The sequence below is a fragment of the Diuraphis noxia genome, unplaced genomic scaffold (assembly GCF_037042655.1).
Source record: "Diuraphis noxia isolate RWA-SAM2 unplaced genomic scaffold, SU_Dnox_SAM2 contig0003, whole genome shotgun sequence".
In the NCBI taxonomy this organism is placed as follows: Eukaryota; Metazoa; Arthropoda; class Insecta; order Hemiptera; family Aphididae; genus Diuraphis; species Diuraphis noxia.
In genome coordinates, this window is record NW_028301713.1 from 41,233,374 (window position 1) to 41,260,887 (window position 27,514).

General features: G+C 29.8%; 2 protein-coding genes across 2 annotated transcripts in view; both read right to left on the bottom strand.

The window, feature by feature from the left end:
- The window catches only part of LOC107170169 (alkaline phosphatase-like), a 23,342-nt gene extending 20,972 nt beyond the window's left edge, over positions 1-2,370 (bottom strand). Inside the window, exon 1 of the mRNA XM_089222091.1 lies at positions 1,908-2,370. Within this exon, the coding sequence (XP_089078217.1) occupies positions 1,908-1,995 (88 nt within the window). The 5' untranslated portion in view covers positions 1,996-2,370. The remainder of the gene's footprint in view (positions 1-1,907) is intronic.
- A 5,709-nt stretch (positions 2,371-8,079) lies between these two features.
- The window catches only part of LOC107170168 (uncharacterized), a 38,451-nt gene continuing 19,016 nt past the window's right edge, over positions 8,080-27,514 (bottom strand). The window contains exons 2-6 of the mRNA XM_089224119.1: positions 24,678-24,985; positions 23,078-23,234; positions 22,147-22,328; positions 15,688-15,942; positions 8,080-8,729 (exon numbers count right to left, since the gene is read on the bottom strand). Of these exons, the coding sequence (XP_089080245.1) occupies positions 8,622-8,729; positions 15,688-15,942; positions 22,147-22,328; positions 23,078-23,234; positions 24,678-24,985 (1,010 nt within the window). The 3' untranslated portion in view covers positions 8,080-8,621. The remainder of the gene's footprint in view (positions 8,730-15,687; positions 15,943-22,146; positions 22,329-23,077; positions 23,235-24,677; positions 24,986-27,514) is intronic.

Here is a 27,514-nt window from a genome sequence, read left to right on the forward strand (position 1 = left end):
AAATTTAAAGATGTTCAAATACTATAGGATATTATATATAATATATTTTTACTTTATCGATTTTTTACTCGGTTGGTAAATATTATTTTACTTTATAACAAGAAACTATAGAAACATAATTAGTTTTATAATTATTGTATTTTGTGAGATTGACATCATTTTAATAATAACTTTTTAATTAGTATTACTCCGTGGTTTTCTTAGAAATATGTGATTTAATGTTAATATGATTAAAATAGTTGAAATATTAATTAAATATTATGTTGAAAATTGTATTAAAAAAAAAAAAAACAAGAGAAGTCACTGTAGGTTTCAAATGTACTTTTTCGTTGAATAGGTTTATGTAACAAGTTTTTTAAATTTGAATTTAATTAAAAATCGTTGTATACGAAACGAAATACAATTTTATCCCATTTGGTACCAGAGACCACCCTCAAAAGAGGATTGAGGATTAAACCTTATAAGAGTGAAGTATTTGATATCAATATTACCTCAATAGCATTGGTGACAATAATAATAAATGTTATAAGCGTTACGAAGATCGATCAGAAAAAAAAATTTAGCCAGCACAAAAACATATTTATGCTAAAAACACACATAAATGTTAAACCAAGTCATCATTCATCGATATACTCAGAATCTAATATAAAAAATAATTTAATACATTGTCGACGAAACCAATGTTTAAATTTGTTAGCTACCTATATAAATCGTTTATACATAATATGTAAATCTCATAACACTAAAATCTATACATTCTTTAATATATACATAATACATTTATATAAAACATGTTACAATATAATATGCAGATATTATTGTGTACAAATATATACATATAGGTACTTATATACCTACGATGAGTCGTTTTCCCGTACCACGTGCTATCAGCATTACATTTTCGATCAGCGCCGTGTTGTCGGAATAAATACGAGTACACATGTGAGAATTTATTTTTATTTTTTTATCATCTTATACCTACCGATTTTAATAATTAGCGTTTATTATAAATTGGAATATAAATGCATATAACGCACTACATCAATTGATTGCGTACAATAAAAGATACTTGATCTTTTCGACTGTATAATAAATTGTTATCGTTAATTGCACATGAAAATGAAACGAAAAGAAAAGGGATATTGCAAGGGAAAGCGCATCGTAAAATTATAAAAACTTTAGTCGTTTCTACAATGTGTCCCAAGGGGGATGGGTATGCGTCATTAGAAAATATTTCTGAAAATATCGAAAATATCACTCATCAGGAGTATATGCGTTTTTTTATTTGTTTAGTTTGCATTTACATTTTTACTCATTAACTGAAAATTTTTTTTAAATTTTTCTTCCAACTATTTAAATCCAACATTTTAGATTAATTTTTCTATTTCTTTTTTTAATGCTATTGTTTGTTCTTTTTTTAATGCTATTTTTTTGCTCTGTTTATAGACATACAATATACAAAAATTGATCAAATGTAGTACAACATTTTTTTAAAATAATTAAAAGAAGAAAATTAAATATATTTAAAAAATAAATAATAACTTCGGGTTGAAATTTCATATGACCTGATCACTTCGTTTTTTTCGATGGGATGAAAATGAAGTGTTCACATTGCACTCGGTAATCACAGGCTATGTTAGAATTGCGCACTCGATCCGATCAATTTGGAAGTTTATAAAATATTTTAGGTAGTTGTCAATGTGTGTGTGTGTGTCGATTTATTTAGTCTAAATACGCGTCGTTATTATTTCAAGTTATAACGACGTAGGTAACTAATAATTATTAATTTAGGTATAAAACATTGATACATATTTGTATTTATATAACTTATGTACCTAATAATATTTATATGCAGCAGGACACATTTGAATACAATTAATTAATTATTATAGTTTCGTGCTTTTTACCTTCGACGAAAATCCTGGCTGCTACCCGGCAAGTAATCAGGGCGAGTGTCGCCACTAAAAGCTCCAGCCGATGATGACCCATCATCATGACGGCGGCGTGGCGCGATGAGCGTTATATTGCCTATGAGCTGTGATTGACGAGGGGACAGTGCAGTGATCGAGAACAATATAATAATACAGTTTGCTCGACGTTATTTTAAAATATAAACGTTGTGGGCGCGTAATAAGTTATGTTCACGTCGCGTGCCGCCTGTGCAAATGATTGTGTTATATTAAATATCGAAACTCGATAGTTCAAAAAAACTTCTGTTCAAATTCGCACTCGAAACGATGGGGAAAATCAAACGTCGGACTGACTTCGCTTATATTATCGTGTATAGAGTTACCTACGTATCACCGGTACCAAGCGGATCGCAGTTCTGTGACGATTCGTTCGCGTCCGAAACCGATCTTTCGTATTAACCCACTCCAGCGGCGCATATAGTATAGTACTTACGCGGACGCGGTACAACGACTAGCGCCTTCCACCTCCCACCAGCGCCACCGCCGTTGCCAAGGAAGCGCACGCCGATTTGGACGGAATACCGCGGAGGAACGAAAATGATAATGATAATACTAATAATCCCGAAGAAAAATCAACGAAATCCGTTCTCGTGACGACAATTCGGGGTGGGGGTGAAACAGTGGAATTCGCCCCCGGGAAGTAAACTGTTCGTAATTTTGTATTATTTTACTTCTTCCTGCGTCAACGGTGCAGCAGTCAATGACGATATGAAGTATGAAGACCGCTCTATATAGGTATAATATAGGTATTCGTACTATACTGTAATAATAATAATAATATTATTTAATAACAGGACTTCTCGCCGAGTCCGCGTCTGGAACTTTTTTCTTATAAATATTTTACAGACACGAGAAACACGCATTTCAGGAATACATATAGTAGCATATTTGTAAAATTATTAAATACGTAAATTATTAGCTATTATATAATAATATCCGTCCTTTAAAATGTTATTTTCTAATAGAATATGCACTGAATAGTGAATACTGAACAATATATAGATATAAACACGCATGATTTCTTAAGATGAATAAATTTCATTTTAATTCAATTTTAACGTTTTGTAAGAATAAAATTAATAATAAAGTACCTTTTTCTTCTTCCCATTTTTGAAACCGGGAACTGTTTAGCACAATACTGTCAATAATAAAGTACCTGTAATTATTAATTATACAAAACATCAAATAGTTTGTAATATCTACTATAGTATAATAATACTTTAATATTTATATCCATATTATATAGGTAACTCTGATATGTTATTCAGTAACAGAGAAGCATATTAGTTATTAGTCCAAACCTGCCATCATGCCCACATATATGCATAGCTATAAATTCGTACATACATGCATACATACTGTAAAATAGATGATTCGCGGTTATGTATACATGAACTTGGAAGACTAAAAACACCCTGTATGTGTATATTTAACTTTTTTATGTATTACAAACCACGTTTTAATAATATATAATCCATGCGTGGATTTCTTTACGCACTCGAGCGCTTTGGGTATGAGATGCGTATGTTGGTATGTTTAATAATATTTAAAAATATTATGTATACGGTAGGTAAACGCGTGCACACATCACATAGTATACCTGTGCATATCATTACATAGGTTTACTGCCCGAAGGTGACTACCGTCCGATTACACGGTGAATACTGTATAATCTATTGATATAATGCATTATAATAATGTGTTTGAATACCTATATTTACTTGTCTCGTGTCTATCTGCTACTATTGGTCGTTAATTTACAGCTGATAACAGATTGTAGTGCTGCTCAAATGATGCATACGCATCACGGAGTTTATAGATTTTTGGTCTTTAAACGCCTCTCTTCACATTCACCATCGCCATCGTCCACAATACTTGTTAGCGATATCTTAAATGCCATCGAGTTTATCGCGATGCGTTTCAGTTATGTATAATTAATATAGAGGGCTTTTTTAACAATAACACCTATAGTGTATTAAAAAAATAGTGTTCTTTTTAACGATTGATGATACTATGATAGCAACATTTATCGATCAACCATACTACATACAGAATAACATAATTATATATATGTAATAATAACTCTGTCGACTGTGACCAATGACCATACCGTTTGCAACCATGGTGTAGAGTCACTCTACTAGAGTGTAGACGGTAGACCAAGGTGTACCACAATTTATTATGCGCTCTCAACTAGGTTTATTTTCATAGATTTTGTCAATAATACTTGACCTCAGGTTAAAGCGTGAATTAAAATATCATTAATAAGTCACTCAATCATACAACTATAGGTACTCAGCGTTTCAGCTCACCTAAATCGAATAGATAATAATACATAGGACGATGATCCATATATTTAAATACAAAGATACTTGTAATTAATTATTATGAATAAAAATAAGCATATCATAAGCCGAAAAATTTAACAACGTAATGAATATATATTATACATGCAAATATTGTTTTTTAATAACTTCATATAATAAATAAATAAAAAGATTTTCAAAAATTTTGATACTTTTTGGAATAATGCATGTTAGCGTATTGTGTATACTGTATAATACTGTTAAAAAATAACTCTGTATTATTACTTATAATATATTAAAATATAATACTTATATATAACTCGTAACAGTTGTGAAGTTTTGATACATGCTTGGATTGTTTTCGTTCGAGAGTATACGTGATATACCGGCCTCCAAATTATTGTAATGAAATAACATTGGAATTAGTTAATTGTAAATCGTGGATATTAATATTTTAATATACAAACCGTGTGTGTATTGACCCGCGAGACACTCGCCAATGATCAATAACGATCATTAAAGTCAATGTAAATGTAGACCTAAATGAGCCAGAGTGGTTTGCTATAAAGACACCCTCTCTTTTTCTCAACTCAATTTTTTCTTGGCGTTTATATAGTGTATATTACAGCTGTACATACCTACCTATATATATAATATTAAAAACATTTTTTTTTTTTTTTTGATATCATCTCCTAATATTTCATATTTTTCTCTCTATGCATTATATTATTAGTGTTTAAATTGTGGAATGGAAGTGCACTATTTCTTATATGTGCTGTTTTATTTTTAAAAATATATGTGACAAATAAATCAGTATTCGTGAATAAGATTTTTAATTTTTTACTTATAGATTGGATAAATATGGATACGACATATACTTATGGAATCAACAAATGACAAATAACGCTACATGGTATAGCACATCAATTATCAGGCTAAAAAATATTGAGAGAACGATAGAATAATAACAATAAAACGATATGATGCTGTCGCGAAAAGGTCGTTTGCAAGCACAACGTAATACGAGTGCGGCTCAGTAATAAAATATTTATCAATTATTAATGTTATTTCGTCGCACTTAAGACGGACACGCCACGTTTGTAAACCAGTAAATAAATATATATATAACGAGTATATTATAACAGTCATTAAAATATATTATTCAATACAAATATTACCTATCATCGAACAAACATAATACTGTGGACTGTGGTGTCGTAAATCATATACACACAAGCAAACACACGATGCTCACAAACATTTTTTTTTTTTTATATTCAAATTCTGTTTTTGAAATTTGTAAGTATGTCTTAAGGGCCATATCTTAAATTATTTAAATTATTATACAATTTGAGTCATTTAAGGAGCCACATGTTGCGATACTAATTTATTTTTTTCAAGAAAAATCACTCTTTTTTCCAACAAATTATTAACCGAGATGAACTTTGTGTACTAAGGATAATAATATCTAAGTCCATGATAATACGTTTGGAAGATGATTTGAAAATAAAACTTTCTCCCCGATATTTCCACAGGCTAATGTCCCTTGTTGTCGAAGCCTCAACCCCCAATAAAAAAAAAAAAAATAAAATCAATTAGGTAACATTAATCTATCAATTTAATATAATATGTAAAAGTTGTAAGGGAATAAATAATAGATTCAATATTAAGTCTGTAAGTATTTTATTGGTTATTACTATTATTAGTTATTATTCATAGTACATACATTTTAATAATTCTGAATTTTCTTGTTTGAATTTTCATTTAGAAACATATGCTACAATTTATAGAAAAATGGTTGATTCTTATTTGGAATAAAGAAGTTTGTATAGTCACAGAACACTTATAGATGGTAGTAACAAACCTAAATAATTAAAAATATAATTCTTAAGAAACAACATACATAGATGTACTTAAAAATTTAAAAAATAAGAATTATTAATCAATTATAAGAACATAAAAACGGGGAGCTCTTTGAGTGCTTTAAAATCAATCTTAAATCCATACTCTAAGAATGAATTTGTGCAGCACATCCAATAACTGGTATCTACTTCCAATAAAACATTCACTTTCATATTATAGGTCCCTTCACATGTCAGTATTTTTGGCAACGAAAGAGCAGCTAAATTCGCAAATGAAGCTACACTTCCTCACAATGCCTTAAAACTATTCCTAACCACATCCTCGACACCATTAACATTCAAATTCTTGATACGTGGCAAACAAAATGGACCGAGGTTCCTCTATCAAACAAATTAAGAAAAATTAAGCCTTCCATAAAAAAAATGGAATTTTTCCGTCGGTCTTAAAAGAAGAGACGAGATCATTTTAACCCGAGCCAGAATAGGACACACTCGCCTAACCCACTCCTTCCTCATCACCAAGGAACCTGCTCCAGTATGCAACGTGAAATTATATATCGACCACATCATCACGAGATGCCTAAAATATACCAAAGCTCGAACAATTTTTAAAAATGCAACTTTTCTCCGACTTGCTCTCAGTAAAGATAATCCTGAAGTGATTTATAAATTTTTCTATTATATTCACTTATCCCATAAACTGTAAATATATGTAAATTTCGTTTTGTTCATGTTGTTAAAATTGTAGGCTAATAACCTAAGATGTTGAAGCCTTATCATAATATTTAAAAAAAAAAAAAACGGGGAGCATAATTGCAGGGCTATCCACATTGTTTTTATTACCTATATTTATTTATAGTATTTTTTATATATTGTAGAATAATATCATATAATGCTATTAGTTTTATAGCCGTAAGTTATATTTTTACATTGCGGGCGCGAAAAAATTTCTAGCGAACGTGTAGGTATATATAACTAATAACTATTACAGTGTAAGGCGTAGGAGACATGTTCCGGAAAACAACAATAATATTATATCGTGTCAAAGTCGTATTAGAAATATGTGGTGGTCAAGAAACGTATCCGTCGTCAATAAATATTAATAATAACGATGATTTATTATATTACGAGTTATTTCAGTAATAATAAGACGACGACCCCGGTCCCCGTGGAGAGAGTGGGGTCACGGAGACGAACGGACGCGCGTATTTGTTAAATCATAAGAATATGTGAGACACTTACCTAGTGTGCTGCTGCAGCCGACAGTCGTATGCAATAATAATAATAATAATAGTACACAGTATTTGGTATACCGGTTATTAAACATTAGCGCAATAAGGATAGTATCGTATGGAAGTTGTAACGTACAGCAATATTTACAGGACACGTGTTTAATTTGTGTATCGGTTTCTTCGGAGTTCTTTCATATTTTCCCATGGTTGAAATATACAAGGTTATTGCATATTGATAAGGATTGTTATGATCAGATACAAAACGGCTGCGTAAAGGGATATCACAAATTACAAAACATATTAATTTTTCTTATCATGAAAAATTCGTTGGTTGATACGGCTGGCATAAAAGTTCCCGTGCATATATATACATATATGCATATATGTACTTAATTATTATTGGCTCTCTTAACGCTCCAATTTTTGTTTTTATCATCAAATATTTGATTGACAGAGGGTATATATGCAATAACCTTGTACATTTCAAACATGTATTTTCCATAACGACAGGTCTACACGACCATTATATCATAATATAGGTAATAATATATTATTTGGTATGCAACAGCCAATAGTGATTTAATTCGTATTAATAATTTATCGTATGGTTATGAAGCTACTATACCGACGACGACACTATTTTATTTAGATTAATAATAACGATGATTTTTAATAAGTGTGAAAAGAAAAAAACTTAAAATACACAATATTTAAAAAATGAAAAGCTTGAGATGTATAATTAAATTAGTAAAATAGTAACATACAATTTGGATTTTTACAATTATAAGATAGATATATCATGTTTTTTTCCGCCTATATTCGCATTGTAGTTAGTACGAAATACGTTCAAATATTTTATATAATATCAAATTACTATACATCATAGTGTTGTGAGCATACTGCAGCTAGATAGTTAAATTAATACTTTTTGTTTAAAAGCATAAACAAATTAATAATATTAATTAATAATAATAATAATAATAATAATAATAATAAAAAAAAAAATAAATAAAAATAAACAACATCCTTGAAGTGAACACTTCGTGCTACCTACAAATAATAATAATCGTATACTTACGATACATGCAAAAAATAATTAATGTTATTTAAATTTAATGAGAGGAATGATATAAATATAAATATTATGTTGCCACTGACTCGACGATTGATGTGCTGTTGGATAGAAAATGGCTGTCGGTGCGGTCTTGGATATTACCTATTATATCCATCATGTTATTTGTTGTTATATGATTATCTTTGGACGCATGGCCTAATGCCCGATATTGAGATGTTCCTCATCTCTTGCTCCATAAAAACACCTGTGTACACCGGTGGCATCATTTGGGATTCTTGGAAAGGCTGTAACAAGAGTAAAACACATTGTTAAATCGTTTATAAATATTATGTTGGCCATTATGTAATTCCTAAAATTCAATAATATCATATCGTCATCAAAAACGTACACAGATCGTCAGTCAGTAAAGGCAAAACTATAGCCAGAGGCTCCAATACTCCAACACCCTCTCACCAATTTTTCAATGTAATCCAAGATTTAAATATGCGGAAAATCTTGTAAGAAAAAATTGTCCCCCGTGCGGTTGCTTATTATTGTTGCTTTTAAGAATAAGCGACACAGCCATCTAAGGATTTTGAGATTGTTCCAAAGAATAACTTAGAATTGAATATAATGCATTATACATTTATACCAGTAGTCCACCAAGGGCTATAATATTTCAATATAAAATAGTTGAGAGTGAGAGATAATATGTTTCCGGTGACTATCCTGACTTGACATAAGTTATAAGCTATAGTGGTTTACACGATGCTAGGAATTTCAAGCCAGTCTATTTGTAATATGGCAGGACAAACTCTAAGAATGGCTCAAAAAATATAAAACCCTATATATGGTCTTTGAGCCTATTGAACTATATCCTGACTTAAGATGTGATAGCGGCTTATTAATTTTTTCACTATGGACCGGATATAATTACGCCGAAGACTGAAGAGTGGCAAAATAAACACGTATGTACAACGAGAGATAAACATTATATACAAACATTATGATAATTTATATTATATTATTATATGCACGCATACCGTGTTCAAGGCCACTGCATTACGGGTCGGTAAAAATTTCGGTTAAACGGGTATTTTTTTTTTTGCTATAGGTACGCAGTATTTTATTTTTTCATTTCGCGAATTTTTTTTTAATAAATAATCCCGCGGCATGGACTAAACATTACTGCACAGTGGTCGGCGTCCGGGAGTCGGTCCGGTGCGGTTCATCTATATTATATTACAAGAAAAGAACTATTTATTCCTTAAACGTTTCCAACTCGTATACACTGCATATCATGTATATAAGTATCCAGTTATACAGTGAGCTCTGGTGCACACAAAGAAAATGTCGAACCAAATATTTCTTTTATTGTCCTTGTTCTAAAGACGACTTTTTTTTAACCAGTTCGAAAAAATATATACGCTCCATGAATAAAACAACACCAGATCTCGCCAAAAAATTTGAAATCCTGATACTAAAATTAAATTATACTCATTCACATAGTATGTACTTATATAAAGTTATATCGAGTTCTTGTGCGTTCAAAATATATAATAATATATATTTTACATTATACGCGTACAAAAATAAACGATAATAAACATCACAAAGGCAACTAGTGAAATAATATTATCGTGTAGGTAATATTGTGTAGGATAAACCGAGCCATATCAAATAATATCTAATCCGCATCTCCGTAAATAATGGTGGACGCAAATTTCCATCGAATCCGCAGCATTAAAAATGATTTCTTTTTAATCACGCAATTCCTGCACAAGGAATTTCTCTCGAATTGCGAATTGATTAAATATACAATATGCAAATAACTTATGTATATTTGCGAGTATCGAAATAAAACGGTTTCATCACCGTCGCAAATGTTTCTACAACGCACAAAATATAAAACGCGACGAGCGTAAATCAAATTGTGTAAAAACAGCGAGGAGGAGACTAGAAATGCCGTATGTATCTACGATAGTCCACTATACACGGTGTAGTATATAATAAAAATATACTACTTCTGCGATATAGCGTGTGTGAATAGTATAATATGTTTTTTTGTTTGTGTAAGGTCGGAGTCGTTTGTCATTGAAAACGTGAAATTCCGGAACTTATTCAGTCATTCTGTGACCAATAAAGACGTATGGATACCAGATGAAATTTTTACCTAAAAATCCACTTCGCGATCGCATATTTAAATATTTTATTTTAATAGAGAACACTGCACTGCAATACTACATGAGGCGTACAGTTCAGTGAGATCATTTTATCGTCATTTAATATACCAATACATTATTGTGATGATGTATGGGTAGTATAAATAGCAAACCACAACAACGGTACACAGTTTATTAAAAAAAATGAAATTAATATGCGTGGATTATTCTATATTGTATGTAGGAATCTTTTTCATGTCATCTTTTTAGAATATTATAAATATAGTTCAGTTACTATTGATTATTAATATCTACCAATTAGTATTATCAATGAGATAAAAAACGTTTGTTTGATTAACATGCGATACGATCTCTCGATAATAATATACTTTTATATAATAGGTAAGGCTTTTGGCGGTATAATACAACAATGTACTACTTTTTATAGATCATTTAATATTTTAACTAGCTATTAATTATTACGTGTGATTACGCACCATTCTATCCATTATGCTATATTAATACAATGTCGGTGTGTTGAGTGTTATGTATCTGAAAATTATGATGGCCTATGGGTATAAATTAAAAAGTCGCAGTCTAACGCCGGTTACGCCACACCCGTGAGCATGCAAATATGCCTAAATTTATAATAAGTATAGATGCTATACCTACCACTTATCAGTTATCTTGTTGGAACATTTAATTGTGATTGATTGACAGAATAGGCGTTTTGTTTTTCACGATCCTTTAATACATAGATAATCATGCCCACGGGTAATTTTGGCTGACAGCATTTACAATGTATGAGCTATAATTTAACCTATACCTACACAATATTATGCATCATATCTGCATATATTTTGGATTTTCGAGATTAGAAATAGAAATGGATATTATTTTGTCAGCATGCAACGTTATTGGACCGCTTAGTACAAAGTATTGAATAATAAGAATAAAATTATTTTTTTTTTTTTAATTATTCAGATTGGAATTTCACATCAATTCATTATCTACAAAATTGTAAGCGTAAAGGCAAGATTGTACTATCACAATGATCTGTAGTGAGGTAATTTAGTTATGTTAGTAGTGAGGGGGGAATTGAAACATTTATACTCCCCCCCTGAACATTTTTTGATTATTATTACAGTCACTTCTCAGTACAACCATTGTGATCTGTATAATGCACCTAACTATGTTAGTAAATGTAATTACATACTTTGAAGAAAATTATTTTTATTCGTGGAAAATCTGCATTGGCGTGAAATACTCAAAATAACTTCAAAAAGTTTATAATTTTGAAACTAAGTTCAAAAAACAAATTCTGAGTGCATCATTATCTTTAACTCGGTAAAATGAACAGGTTTCCGTAAATTAATTTTCAAAAATTGCTTAAGAACTAAACTGCATTGTTATACCGTATTTCTGTACTAATATACATTAGTGCAATTAATGTAATACTTCAGGATAATAGTAATTAGTGTTTTTTTTGCAAGAAATATTATCTTAATTATGTACAGCTAGCATAAGGAAGTAGGGGTTTTATGTATTATTTCTATGAAATATACCTACTCTAGTGCCTCATATCAAAAAATAAAAATGTTTAGTAAGTACTTAAATATGGTTTGCGAGTTGAAAAAAAATCTAAGTGAAGTCTAGACACCCAAATCTCCCCCCTTCTATTACACTGATAGTGATGCATTCTGTTCGATTAATAAACTATATGCTTATACATTGACTACGTACGTAAATATAATGTTTCTTAAACATTTTGCAACACTTTGTACAATACTATGTTACATTATTTTTTTAGCGGAGGAAAATAAATAATTATTTTATATCACTATAATCTCTATTGATGTCTGACATATTAAAATTGTCAACGACAACTGTTATACAAAAAGCATAACTGCACTTCTACATATGATATAGGTCAATGAAAATAAACTCTATTGCAATTTACTAGACTTATAGGTATTTGATATTTTTTATAATAATATTATATCATTTCACTGTTCACAATGTCTTATCTCACAAGTAGGTATTTTCGATTCATTTATTTTGTATTTGTTACATGCTGTTCATATTACACGATATGATATTATTTATGTCACGTGACAAAAAAGGATGGCATATATTATGTACATAGGTACTTATAACGGAATGTAAACAATAGTGGCAGCTATCCTTAAAAATATAGGTATAGCGAAACATAAGAAATAAAAACCCACCCACAACAAATTTTTAACTATTAACATAGGTAGTTACCATTATCCTCTTAAAATATTTCAAAGTATAATTCTATATTATTCGCATACAAAAATTTACATAGTCAACTCACCCCACCCACCCCTCTTTTTAAAAGTGTGGCAAGCGCTACACCTCTACTTTAGGATAGCCGCCACTGGCAAACATTAAGGTCACAAGAGATAACAATAATATTATACTGTTTAAAAGGATGCCTGAGTACTATATTTGATTTTATTCATCGATCCATACACACACATATCGAATTTTCCTTAAGCAGAATCAAATTTGTGTTGTTAAAGCTTTAGTATTGTAGAGTATATTACCTAATGTAAAATTCGAAGTTTAGCACATTATCTGTGTTCTTAAGTTGGCTTTTGTATTTAAATTTTAAATCATAAACAAAGATATATAATGAGTACCTATTTTTAAAACAGAACATTTAAGACACGTCTTGTAACTTGCAAGAAAAATGTTAACATCGTGAAAATACAACGTAGGCAAGAAAATCGCAGATAATGTTCTTAACTTTAAGTTTGAAAATAGGTCAATTCACTGTTATCAGTACTAAAGCTTATGACACAACATTATACACAAGTTTGGTTCTGCTGGATGCTAAATTGTCATGTTGAGCGTTGATCATAGAGAGAGAGAGAGAGAGAAATAGAAAGAGATAGAAAATAATATGTAGTTCACTGATGTATTCTAATACATAGCGAGTAGGCAATGATGATGGCATATACGACAAAGCGAACGACACGAAAACCCTATAACTGATCTCAGCGGTTTGACATTACACGCTTTACGGTTGTTAGTCGATTCGATCGCTCTGTATCATCGAGTGTATATCACGTGCACCGCGCGATGTATATATTGTATATGCCATCTAAATATACGAATTCAATCCCCGTGTAGGCGCGACATATGGTCGAGGCATTATGCGTATTGTGAAAAGGAATAAAGGACAAAGCAATAATATAATTAGAAATATAACTGAAAAAAAAAACTCGATTTGCATTGAGTTATAACGCGCAAAAAATAACCCCAATAAAAAACGATAAAAACGTCAACGAGAATAGCACGCAATAATACGAATTACGATTTATCTATCGCGTAACATTGCTGCAGAAAACACGTTTTCGGTGTGCTAATACAAAATTTATTATTTTTGTTTCTTTGTTTAATTGTTGAAAGTATGTTTAATATTATAATATACAGCTGGGACTTAAAGCATAAAGATACGCGACGACGATGATGAATAAAAAATATGATTCTGTTTCTGTTTTTGGGCACATACCTATAATGATCAGGATCTATCTAATCTCGGTAACTGCAGCTCAGCAGCGACAGTGCGTGCCGACAAATGCGTATTTGTCCCACCGACGCGACGTCGTGTAATAACATTGTACTATGGTTGCGTGTGCGATTAAAATATGTACGTCCATTGTACGCGGTGATGCGAAAAATGTTGTCGTGAGAGTATCTAACTAACTATTATAATATATATTATGTATAAACATAATATATTATATAAAAATATTATGTATACATCGGGTGATTCTTTAACGAAGACACTCCGTAATCGTTACAAACCAACGTTTTTGAAAAAACTTATTTTTACCAATTCGTCAAATCGATATCTTTTTCAAATGTTTACGTTTTTTGAATTACAATCGCTGTTAATTTCTTATTCCGAAGAAGGATATTAATTATTTGAGTATTTCAATGGGTACATATTGATTTTCGAAAGAGTATAGTTATTTAAAAATATAGTTTAAATACTTTTTTGTAATACCACTAATACCTATAGGCATATGTTCTATCGTTGTTAAGAAATGCTCAAAGAGTGCTGAGGAGTGGCACAGGGCTCAATACTTGTATAACCAATCGACTAACTTGTTTAACTTGTTGTTTTTATTTATTAAAATTCTTAGGAAAATATTTTGATTTTTATAATTTAAAAAAATAAAAGTGGTAACGACATAAAATTAATAGGAATACAATGTAAAAACATTATTTTATTATATTTTTAAGTGTATTCAAGATTAATTTTAAAAACTTTAATAGATTATGTAATAAGGATCCAATGTCTTACATTAAAAAAAATCACCCAGTATATAGTATATATACATGGGCCACTACCTATATGAATATGCCTGTATGTGCTGTAGAAGACAAAACGCGGTACGTGCATCATTATTTACGTGATCCGGATCTTTCGTTTAGGTTTTTGATTTAATATTTAATTACATTTTTTTTTCATGTTCTTTGAATGCCGATAATACTGTGTGTATTAGAATAATAACCTTTCATTGAGACGGCGGTAGACCACAATGCGCTATCAAATTTCATTTTGTCTGTGCATTTGTGTAGTCATGTAGAATATAATAATATCATCATATACTTATAATAATATCCTCAACGTATTTTAATTTTGAAATGAAAATATCAATTATAACATCTTGTAAATATAATATTATGATATGTAATACGTTAAACGCGGGCTTCTAGTTAACAAAACTTAATAATCAAATACGTTATTACAGAGATATTTATACGTAAAACGTATTTAACGATATTGTTATAATTAATACGAATAAAACGAAGAAGGAAAATACCTAGTATATTAAACAATTGAAAAAAGATTGAACACTAGCTGTAAACACAACTTATGCACACGATCGAAATGCGTTCTAATGTGTCAACCGCAGAGAAAATTAAAATAATAAATACTGCTCAGATTTTAGTTTTTTTTTTTTTAACAAGATTAAGTAATGGTGTCCCTAATAGTAAGTGATAATATAATAATATCATTATTTTAATTTGGTGTCATGCGCTATCGTTGCAGACGACTCACCTTGATGTACTCGGACAGACAGGCAGTCCTGCTGGACTCCCTCATGTATGCGTTAAAAGTGTGCCTGGGCGTCCAGTCGTCCATGCTAGTGGTCGGTATGATCATTACGTTTTCGACGCGACGACGTTGGAACTGAGCGTGCAGCGCCAGCATGCCGCTGTAGCTCTGGTCGACGAACACGACCACCCGGCGCGCAGAACAGTGCGATATGTCGTGCAGGAACTCCTTGGACGTGTAAATCTCGTCACTTTCTACCTGTGGAATCAAAAATATGATATCATAACAGATGCAAAAAAATTATATGCATGATAAACGCACAATATTCTATTAGGTATACTAGTTGTCGTAATAGTTATTTCGATTGATTTGTTTGATCAACAAGTATCATACCCCCCACCCCCGTTTTCCCCATATATCATTATTCCATTTAAATTCAGAAATTTTAAGTATTCTTAAAAAACCTATTGTTGTAAGAATTAGGTGCGATAAAGCCATTAAGTTACACAAATAGGCATATAGGCGTATAGGGTTATACAAATTATTGTTATTCTCAAATCAATAGAATATTAGAATATATATTATTGTAATTTATAGTTCATCAAGTAATATATTTTTTCTACACTCTGTATGATATATGCGAACAACAAAATTAAATTTAACTGTAGGTTAACTGCAATAATTATAATTTTATTTATAAGTATATATTAGTTGGTATATCCTTTAATAATACTGTTATCTACATCATAAATATAGGTAGGTTTGAATTTAAATCTAAATTCTTGATTTATATTTATAATATATGTATATATATATATAGCTAGTTAGTTAAAACAGTTTTTAATTAATATTAAAATTTTTTTAAGTGTAATTTAATTGAATATTTCTATAATAAAATATGCTTATAGATACAGAAATATAATTATTAAAAATATCGTTTTGAATGGTTTATGCAGAAAACCCGCGTTAAAAGCAAACTTATAATATTATCAATGTTATTTGCTAGTGTAATTTTTATATTTGATTGATTTTAGTTTCTGAGCGGTTCAACGAGAGGAATGTGTTTGCCGTTTGGTTTACGATGCGAAATGTTTTTTCGTATTATCATTTATCACGCAATGCAAAAAAAAAAAAAAGTCAGCGGGAAAACTAAACCTCTACGGTTATGGAACTCCAGTTTTTCATAAAATAAATATTATCGTTTTATTAGGATTCAGAAATGAATTATAAATTTAGAACTATAGATACGCATAATATCTCAAATATTGAATGTAATGGCAGCATACACTTATCAAAACTTACATATTTTGACAAAATATAGTTCGACCTGGAACCTGCTGGTTTTAGAAAATATAAACTTAGTGTAAAATCAATACATTTATCGCTCCATTAAGAATCCAAAATTTCATACTGGTTTTCTCCAAATGGTATATTTTGAACTAATAACGGCTGCAGATAAATCCATATTCAACGAATATTATAGACTTATAGAGGAACGATACCACCTTATGTAAAAATGCGTAAGAGGTGCAAATATTAATTTTAGTTCTATAGGTAAATAATATGATTGTTTAGTTAATTTTTAGTTATTGTATATTGGAAGGTAAGTGTTAAATACTTAAATAATTTCGATTTCTATTTGCATTTTATTGTAGAAACTATAAGTCATACGACTCGTAAATTCGTTTGTTAGGGTTATATGATTGAATGTAGTCAGTATCCGCCAAATGTAAACCTTCCCTTTTTCACGGTATATCTGACAACTTTTAAAATCATAATTATTGTTATTGTTTAATGTATATATGTATTACAAAGATTATAATATATTTTAATTTTATCATTGTAGAGGCAGAGGAAAAATAATTAATATATCAAATTTTGACGAATTACACATTTAACTTTGAACTTATATAGGTCAACTTGTAAAAATAAAATGATTATACCAATACAATTTTAATATTTATTATTGTGGTAAGAATATATAATATGTCAACTACTGGAATCTCATATAAAATAAAACAATAATGCTATCATATACACCTAAATTTAAAAATACATTTAAAATTTTTCTATTTCATTAAATAGTTAATATATAGGTAGTTTTTATCTATTAATTTACCTAATTAATAATCTGTTCACATCTCTATTAGTTACAACCATTCAATATTATTCAAAAGTTATCCTGTAATATCATATGTGCGGATGTGTGAATTCACCAACTTATATTTTGTCGGAAAAGTGAATCGGCATAAATTAAAATATTATACCCATAGTAATACCTATCATAAAGTTACAGAGTATAAATAAACGTTTAAAATGATAAATTATTGATGATTCATGTTGTAAGTTATGTGTGGCGCCGTGGTGACGCTTTTTGGTTCATATACTTATAGTGTGTAAAGAAATTTTTTTTCATCATACGATGTGAATGGTCGAAACATTAGAATATTATTTTGCCGATTAAAACCGGGTTTCTGTGGAAACAAAACGAAATGCGATGGAAACAGTGGGAACGAATATTCCACATACTTAAAACACATTATTATAAACAAGCTGACTTCCATGAAAATATTTTAATCATCTCGTTATGTTATAGGCTACAGATCTTTATCTATATTTCTTTTTTTAAATAATATTTTTGAAAATAGTAGATAATAAATAATAAAATAATTGTTACTTTATATCGATATAGTATCATATAATTTAATATTTATATGTATACAAAGACATAATATAAAAGACGTAATGTGTTGTATATCCACATGACATCACTTATATAGTTGTTGGGAATCAAATATTATTATATTTTATTTTAAATTCCAAATAAATTTTAATGTAGTCGAGATAAGAGTATAATTACTCCAACAGTCCTTAGGGAGTTTTATTTATTATGAAAGTCCTATAAGAACAAAGATTAATATTACTATCCATAAAAATGTATTATAAGTTATACAACTTTATCATTCTATAAGCTACATTTTATGTCAAAATTATCATAAAATTCTGATGATGTTCCACATTTTATGTTTATAATAATAATTTTATAATTTATGTCCAAAAATAATATCTGTAATAATAATATATAGGCAGACACTCTTTTTAGACCTTGGAATGAATAAGTTGAAAATGTATGAAATAAAAATGAATTGATTTAATTTTTGTTTTCTATCAATTTATTATAAACTTCGTTTATATTTTTAATGAATTTTAATTAGTAACTTCAATAGCCTATTGAATACTTCGATTAGATATTTGTTTCTGTAATGATTTATTCAATAAGAAACACTTAATAGTTTCAGTTATAGCTCAGTTTATAGTTTACAATTATTTTTAATCGCTATTTTCGATCATTGTCCTAGTAAATATTAAAAGTAAAATTGTAACTACAATAATTTAATGTTTTTTGATTTATGTAATAGTTATTAGGCAATTAATTTAAATATTAGTATTACTAGTTAGTTTTTTAACATAAATAATACGCAATGTCACCACTTTACAAGATATATTATATAGATTTTAAGTTAGTAACCTTAATTGTGAAACGCATAATATTGGTAGTAAAGGATTTAACTAATTTGTTTCTTTATTTATTTTTATCAAATATATGCTAAGTAATATTATTCTCCCGACGAATAAACATTATTTGATTAATTAATATCATATACCTATAATATGGCTATGTGAAAAAGATTATGCAATTATGTTTTTATAACTAAAACTTATCATTTTTCATATAGTTGTATAGTTTGTTATTATCGGTAGGTACCTATCTATGCGTACATGCTTAAGTACATGTGATGTGGTATGTGAAAAAAATTCGAGAACCTCTGTATAATATAGTATAATATAACACTATTATTTAATCATTAAAGTGTATTACAATTAATCGGACTATTTAACGGCTGTAAATTATAATATGTATTTGTTTACTGGTTTAAGCACGTAACTATAGTTTTTTGGCAAAGTAAATTCTTATAATATTCGGTCACTACTTCCCTAAAATAACAATCTATCGTTTCTAATGTAACATATCTGCGGTATGCGGTATAAACATAAATTCAAATATACAATAAATTGCGTGGGTAATGATTTTTAAATTCGTTCAAAAAATTGTATAACTACGCGCATTATAAATTATTACCATACTGTATTATTCGATCGGCTTATTCGTTTCACAATACCACCCAAAATCTGGCGGTGTATAAAATTCGTGTCGCCACGATTTATGTCATCGAAACAACTTGACATACAGTTATCTTATAGCTAGGTATTAGTATACACTTTAATGTATAATATTAGGTAGGATCGGCCCACACGAGACCGCATCGTTATAAGAAGTATTACTAGTTAAACGACTTTTTTTTTAATTCGAACATTGAACATTATTCGTAGAAATACATAATTTTACGTTACCGCCTAAACATAATATTGTGTTTGTGAATTTGACCAAATGAAACGTAACCACTGCTATGATGACATAATTCCCGGAGTAGGTACTTTAGTACAGTGGATAGGTACATGAGATCCGAAAAATCGGTTTTGTCTTTGGTACCAATCGGCAATTATACGGTTGATACTTATGCTGAAGTTTTACTTTTTATTTCGATCGATCACATTTCATATTAACAGATATTTATAGTGTAATAAGCTTAATATAATATTATTATAAGATACAAAAATGATTTGATACCGACTAATATAAATCTAGTGTTAATTTATTATTGAAATACGTAATATGAAATATGTTGGTATACCTATACTTATCATCTTATGCGTAAGCATTAGAAGAAGAATCATGCACTTGCAGATGGTAGTATTGTACCTACTGTTGTAATAAAATATTATAGGTAGGCACCCCGATGTATTATCCGACCGCTCTTAATTATTTCATACAATCATTCATTACCTATTCATCGTTTGATTGTTTAATAGTTCATTCTCTCTTTCACAGATTCACGTTATACCAATGCACTAATTTCGTTTGCGAACCATTTGTTGATAATTATTCGTCTGTACAAATGTACAATACGCGCACATACAATAAAATGTGTGTTGAATAGTTTTCACTATTCAATTAGCTGCACAAAAATATCGGGAATGTTCACTATGTTATACAGAATGATTAACCATGCATGATCACCCCTATTTTATACTTTAATAATATATTTATTCAAATTCTGATATTTGGAACTTTTTTTATATACTTGAAGAGCATACTTTCAAGTTCTTGAAATTATTTTCATTACATATTTATGGTTTTATGTGGTGATCTATGGTTTTCTACTATAAATTATATGGTGGACAATTTAAAAAAAAATTCTTTGCACCAAAACAAATGGATTTTATAAAAATGTAAAAATAAATGTAATATTGGATGTATTTATTATATCTATTTGGATCATTTTTACAAATTATAAATGTTGATAGTTTTATTAATTGCTTAAATTTTGATCATATAGTCCCCACCTCTTCCAAACTTATTATTAATTATCATAGGCTTATTTACCTAGTATACAGAGTTAAGTACCTACTCGTAATTCAAAAATTATTTGTTAGAGTTTTGACGTTAGTATATAATATATACTATATATGAATGGTATATCACATTTTTCAGCAAAATTATGGACTAAAGTGAGTTTCTCATTTAAAAATCCAAAGAACACTTTTTGAGTAGGAAGGTAGTATAAATATTAACAAAAAAAATTGAAAATATGATCTTTAAGTAAGTATAACTACTTAAAAACTAAAAAAAAAAAATATGTTTTTAATTGCTGCATAATTTAAGATAGGGGTAAAAATGCTTGGTAAATCTTGCTGTATACAGCTGCAAGTATTTAATTGTAATACAATTATTATACTATTTATAATTTATTTATTATATCATATTATATTTTATCAATTGTGTAAAACAATGCTGAATATTGTTAAAATATTTAAATGAACTCTTTTAAAATTGCATGATATATCATTCATTCTTACTCGATCGTGGTACTAATAACTTAAAATTATTCACGCTACCATTATAAAATATGTAAATTAAATAAGTATTAAGAACAATTTTTTTTTACAAATTATTTCATTCTATTATTTGAGATCAGAGCTCAAAAACATGTGCTGCAAAAAGTTTTCTCATTTCATATAAAAACTCGTTTAATAAACTCCTATAATTTTATAAGGCTTAAGAGATTTTACTGAGAAGTTATTTTTTTAATAAATTACATAGTACCTATAATCCTCCCCTTTCTTAAATAGATATTAGGCAGTTTATGAGTGGAAAAGTATTATATTTAAGGTGTCAACTAAAATGTAAAAAAATATAACTTCAAATTTTATAGAATTTTGGAAAATTAACACCGAACCCTTTAAAATGCGGTTTATATGGTTACCAACGGCGAGTGATGTATATTTTTATATTATATTTTATTTAAAAATTTACGTATTATTTGTAAGCCAGTGACTTACGATTCCGTTGCCGTTAGCGTCCCAGAGTATTGCATTGCCGTCTCTCCTGGCCGGGCTGGACAGGTATAAGAAGAACGTGTCGGCACACCGCGCAGCGCTACAGACGCCTTTGATATATCTACGTATGTTTAACTTGTCAGCTGGTTCGATGTTGTTGGTGGTCGTTGAGCTGATGATACCGTCTGAAAGCATATAATAATTTCTTTATTACGGAAATAAATTCCAATTATAGTTTTGTTTTCTTCCATATAATATGTATATAATATATTGCAGTATACACGTACATTTTTAGTGAATAAACTATATATATAACAATAATAATAATAATAAAAATAACTTAAAAATTTAAAGAGCAAATAGGTATCAATCATACATTAAAATATTTAAATTTATACAATATCAAATTCAATGAAATAAAAACGAGATGTTAATATTGTTTCTGGTACCTAATTTGTTATGTATTTCTTAAAACATTCGCCTTAAAAGTATTTAAAGAATTACAAAAAAATCAATATAGAGTTGTCTGTGAAAATTAAAATATTGGATGGAGAGTTTTGCATATAGTATGTAGTTGAATGTTTTATGTAGAATAAATTTACAGATCGGCGGTTTATTGAATTTATTTTTAAATTTATATTTTTCAGTAATTCCGGACAATCAATCATATTATTTAATAATTTGAATAAAAATTATAAGATTTTTAATAATATTATTATAATTAATTATAATGATAGGTAGAACAACGAGAGTGTTTTATATGCAAGCCAATACTCAAGCAATTATATATAACATGTACGAAGAATAGAAAACGATAGACATCATTATCAATATTTAAATTATTATATTGTATAGTAATAATGTATTGATAATATCACAAGAAGTCAAAGAACGATCGAAAACGTTTGAATAATACGATAAAATAGGCACTCACCGTCGTCCATGCTCATGTTTATACCGTTGGCGAAAAACGTCCGAATGTTGTTCTCGGCGAATCCCCAGGAAATGAGTCGGTCCTTCAACGACATCAAGTCATTCATTGTAACGAAGTCAGCCATGTTTCGGCTCCAGCCACCAAACAACATAACAGCCTTCAAAAACAGAAATATTATGTTATGTTGATTGTGTTGACACGATTTTCGATTTCGTAATTGGATTATTAATTCTTGTTAGTCATTTCGAATGTAGGTATGCATATATGTGTCTAGATATTTAAAAATCACTCGGTTCGTTTATTTAATACAATATATTTCTAACTCACACTTCTTTGTATACCAACCTACAAGTATACTGGATAAAATGAATACAACTATTTTTCTTGTGGCAATAGAAAACCAATTCAGATAATATGTTATAGATACTAAACGAGTGGTTTTAAAAACAATATTCAATGGTGCATAATGTATTATTAATGTGTGTGCTACAGGGCATATGTCCTAAAATACGACTGTATGTCTGTATGTGTATATAGTATACGTATATAGTGCGAATTTCACGAAGTGTGTAGTGTGTAGTACTGGTGTAGGTCCAGACCCGGGACCCCCCCCCCCTGGTTGCGCCCCTAGTGTGTACAGAATATTACGTAAGGCACGTATATTAATATATGCAGGTATAAAAAATAGAGGATTAAAATTAGCATCCTTTTAATCGTATGTCATACTGAGTAAAATATCAAAATTTCATAGGGTTGACAAAAATATAACTGAAAAATTAGTGATAATGTATGATCAATTTGTAGGAAACGGAATATAAAAACCCTGTGAGATTGGATTTGAAAAATCACAGTTATCCAAAAAAATGGAGCGATTATACGACATAGACTAGATAAATGCCAACCGCGAAAAGTAATCATAGTGATAGGGGTGATAAGGGTTTATATGCCTACCTATACTGTCCGATAATTTTTAAGCAAAAAAGTCAAGAAGAAAATTTAAAATACATATTATCAGGCGCGTAGCATGAAATTTCTAAGGGGGGGGGGGGGTGTTATTCAAAATTAATTGAAAAAATTATAAACACAAAATTGATAACTTTACGTAGGTATACGATAGTTCATCATGATAATCAAATAATCAATAATTAAGAAGTTGTGAAAGTTTTCTTACACGCTGCATAAAAAGATATATTAAATCGTCACAGAACGGTCTAAAATAGTAATTAATTCCGGATCCCGGCTTAAGTACTTTACATTATTATTATCGTAATATAAACTAATATACTTAATTTTGATAAATAAGTGTAAATCACGATTTAAGATGATTCGTGCTTATGATGCATCTTTATCTTGATAAAAAAATATTAAGTATACCACGGCTGAGGAGGGGTGTTATTACACCTGTAACACCCCCCCCCTGGCTACACGCCTGCATATTATATTACGATTTTTTGGGGAAGCCTTAAATTTTTGATATTTTCTTTAAATTCGATTACACCGCGATTATTTTTTTGAATTCGAGCACTGTTGGGGAAATAATTGTAATACACAAAGATTATTACTTATTGTTATACGTATGCTTAATATCTGTATAATTCACCTGGTTGACCGGTTTCTGCGCGGAACATTTGTAGTTGCCTTTTGTGCAGCCCCTGTTGTTGGTCTTCAGGTGGTTACATTCGTCGGATAGCTCTGCACCGTCATCCCGAATTCTCGGGCAGTTCATCAAGAATGTGTCTTTGCTATCTACGCAAGCCAGCAAGTTGTCGGCTTGCAGACGGTCGCTTCGGGTCGGCACCACCATTGGCAGAAACTTGACTTGGCAGTCCCACGATGAAGTCATTGGACGCTCGTTGCACCAGCGACTGCGCACCATTTGTATGCATGCTGTGGTGTTATCGCTCAACGCTATACGGAATCGAAAAGAAAAAAATTAGTACACGATCGTCATAAATGTATTATTTGTATTCATATAAGTAGGTAAGTCACATTAAACAATATAAGTCATATTGTCTTAATCGTTACATATCTTATATTTTTATGTTAGGCACTGTATTTTTCACATTTTTATCGTCGATCCAAGCTAGGGTACGTAATTATAAACCTATAGTAGGTATTTTTGACTTTTTATAGTGTGTCTGTGTGTGTAAGATGTGGTTTTGGCTGGGGATGGAGATAATTATCAACGACATTGAGTAAAGTAACCACCGTTTGTGAGTGATTATATTATATTGTAATTCTATTATGTGATTGAACTAACCCCCTCTGTGATTAGTTATAATGTAGATTGTCATCTAAACACATGTTATATTAATTAGCATAACTTCGAGTTGGATATCATATTTAAAAACTAGTTTTGGTTTGTTCGTTCCATTAGCGTTACCCAGGAGACACTTTTTGGATATTGACTTGAAAGCCTCCCAAATATTTTAGTTTCCTCATTACTCATCAGTTGAATAAAATTTAAATTTAAACATAGCTTACGATTGTTTTTGTCGATAATTTATTAATATTTTACATGATTAAATATTTAACAACATTAACCTTATTAAGAATTTTACGACTACCACCTGATGTGAGTGCCGACAAAATTCGAGTAGGTATTATCAAATTACCATTTGGGCTCAACTCGTGTATAAAATGGTTTACTATACAAAACACAAATTATAAATATTTAAATATGTATATTGAAAAAATTATATGTACCTACGCATACCTATTTGTGTTTTTGCTTGTGAAAATTCACAATCTAGTTTTTTCTTCTTTTTGTGTAGGCAATAATACATATATATTATCATATGATTGTCACTGTGATTGTCAATTATCACAATACTTGATTTTGACCGCGTGAATTAATCTCAGATTTCTATTGGAACACAAACGGTTGCAGAAGTGTCCTTGTTAATACAGTTTTAATCACGATACATTAAAATGAAGTATTACTGTACATGAATATATCTCATACACACACTCATATAGACATATTATATATGTGTGTGTATTATAATATTTTGTGTGTACCTAGGCAGTGGAGGCTCGCAAGTACCTAAATTCATTGGGGAGACTGACAATTTATAATGTAATTTATTATATTATAATCAAGTTTGTGTATTATACATTTATACCAATAATAAATAATAATATTATCATTACTACACGGGACGATACAATGTCGAATAACTAAATTTAATCGTCTAATACGGACGCACGACAATACGACATGCTGCAGATTTTAGTTGCTAAGTGACGACTGCGATACGAACGGCAGAAACTTTGAATGAGTCTAGTCTCAATGTCTGAATAACATCTATCCCTGTCCTCAACTTTGTCGTACATATGCAATTTGGATACAAAATTAAGTCTCTTAAGCGGCAGATTATCGAATTACTAGCAACCGTCATCGTTTTGATATTTTTCGCCCCACCGCCTGTATTATTATTGAATGACACTCGTAATATTATCATCATTTGTAAAAATAGAAAACAAATATTATATTGTCAATTTTAATATCGAAAACCATAATATTATTATTTTTTAAATGGATAAAAATACTAAATTAATTAAATTTTCTTCAAACTTTTTTATTTTGTTACTACTTTTTATCATGGGGAGTCGCCGTCTCAAAGACTCCCCTGACGAACCGCCACTGTACCTAGGCCATATTAATTTATTACGTTCGGCATCGTTGGTCAGCGTGAACTTGCCAACGAATAAAACGGACAGATAAATTACGGCGATCTTATATAGTATACCTAAGTGAAAAATCGCAAACGAAATTCGAAATAATGTCAGAACTCGGTATGTATATATATATATAGGAAGATTATAGCCCCAACCGAATTTAACAGGTCTGTCGTAATGGAAAATCGTTCCATAACTCATTAGTCATTAATCAATAATCATTATTGTTAGATCTATTTTATAGTATAACACGTTCGAGAGCTGCTATATTATAAGGTAGTTAACAATACTTTTGGTACATAAGTACCTGCTCTAAGTATATTGATAATAATATGTTATAAATTTTAATATCATACGTATAAACATTGCTCGTGACGCACGCTTATTTTATTATGGCTGTAAAAAAAAATAACGACGCCTCCTCGCGCTCTCGTGTGTACACAACACTGTTACCTATATACATATATTATATATATATATACTTACGCTAGTATTATAGGTATATACCTGATTTACAGCCGATACCAGACGGTTGTTCTGACCACTTGTCGCCACTGGTGGTGTCCGGCCACCGACGGCTGTCTAAACTGAATGATATGATATAGCAACTACAATAATATTATTTTAATATTGTACGCTTTACATTATCATACTTTCACGGGAATAAGATATTATCAATTCCTCTTGGCATATTTTATCGTTTTCTAGCTGTCAAATGTGTATTGTTACCTAGTCGGTTTGTTCGTAGATAAAATA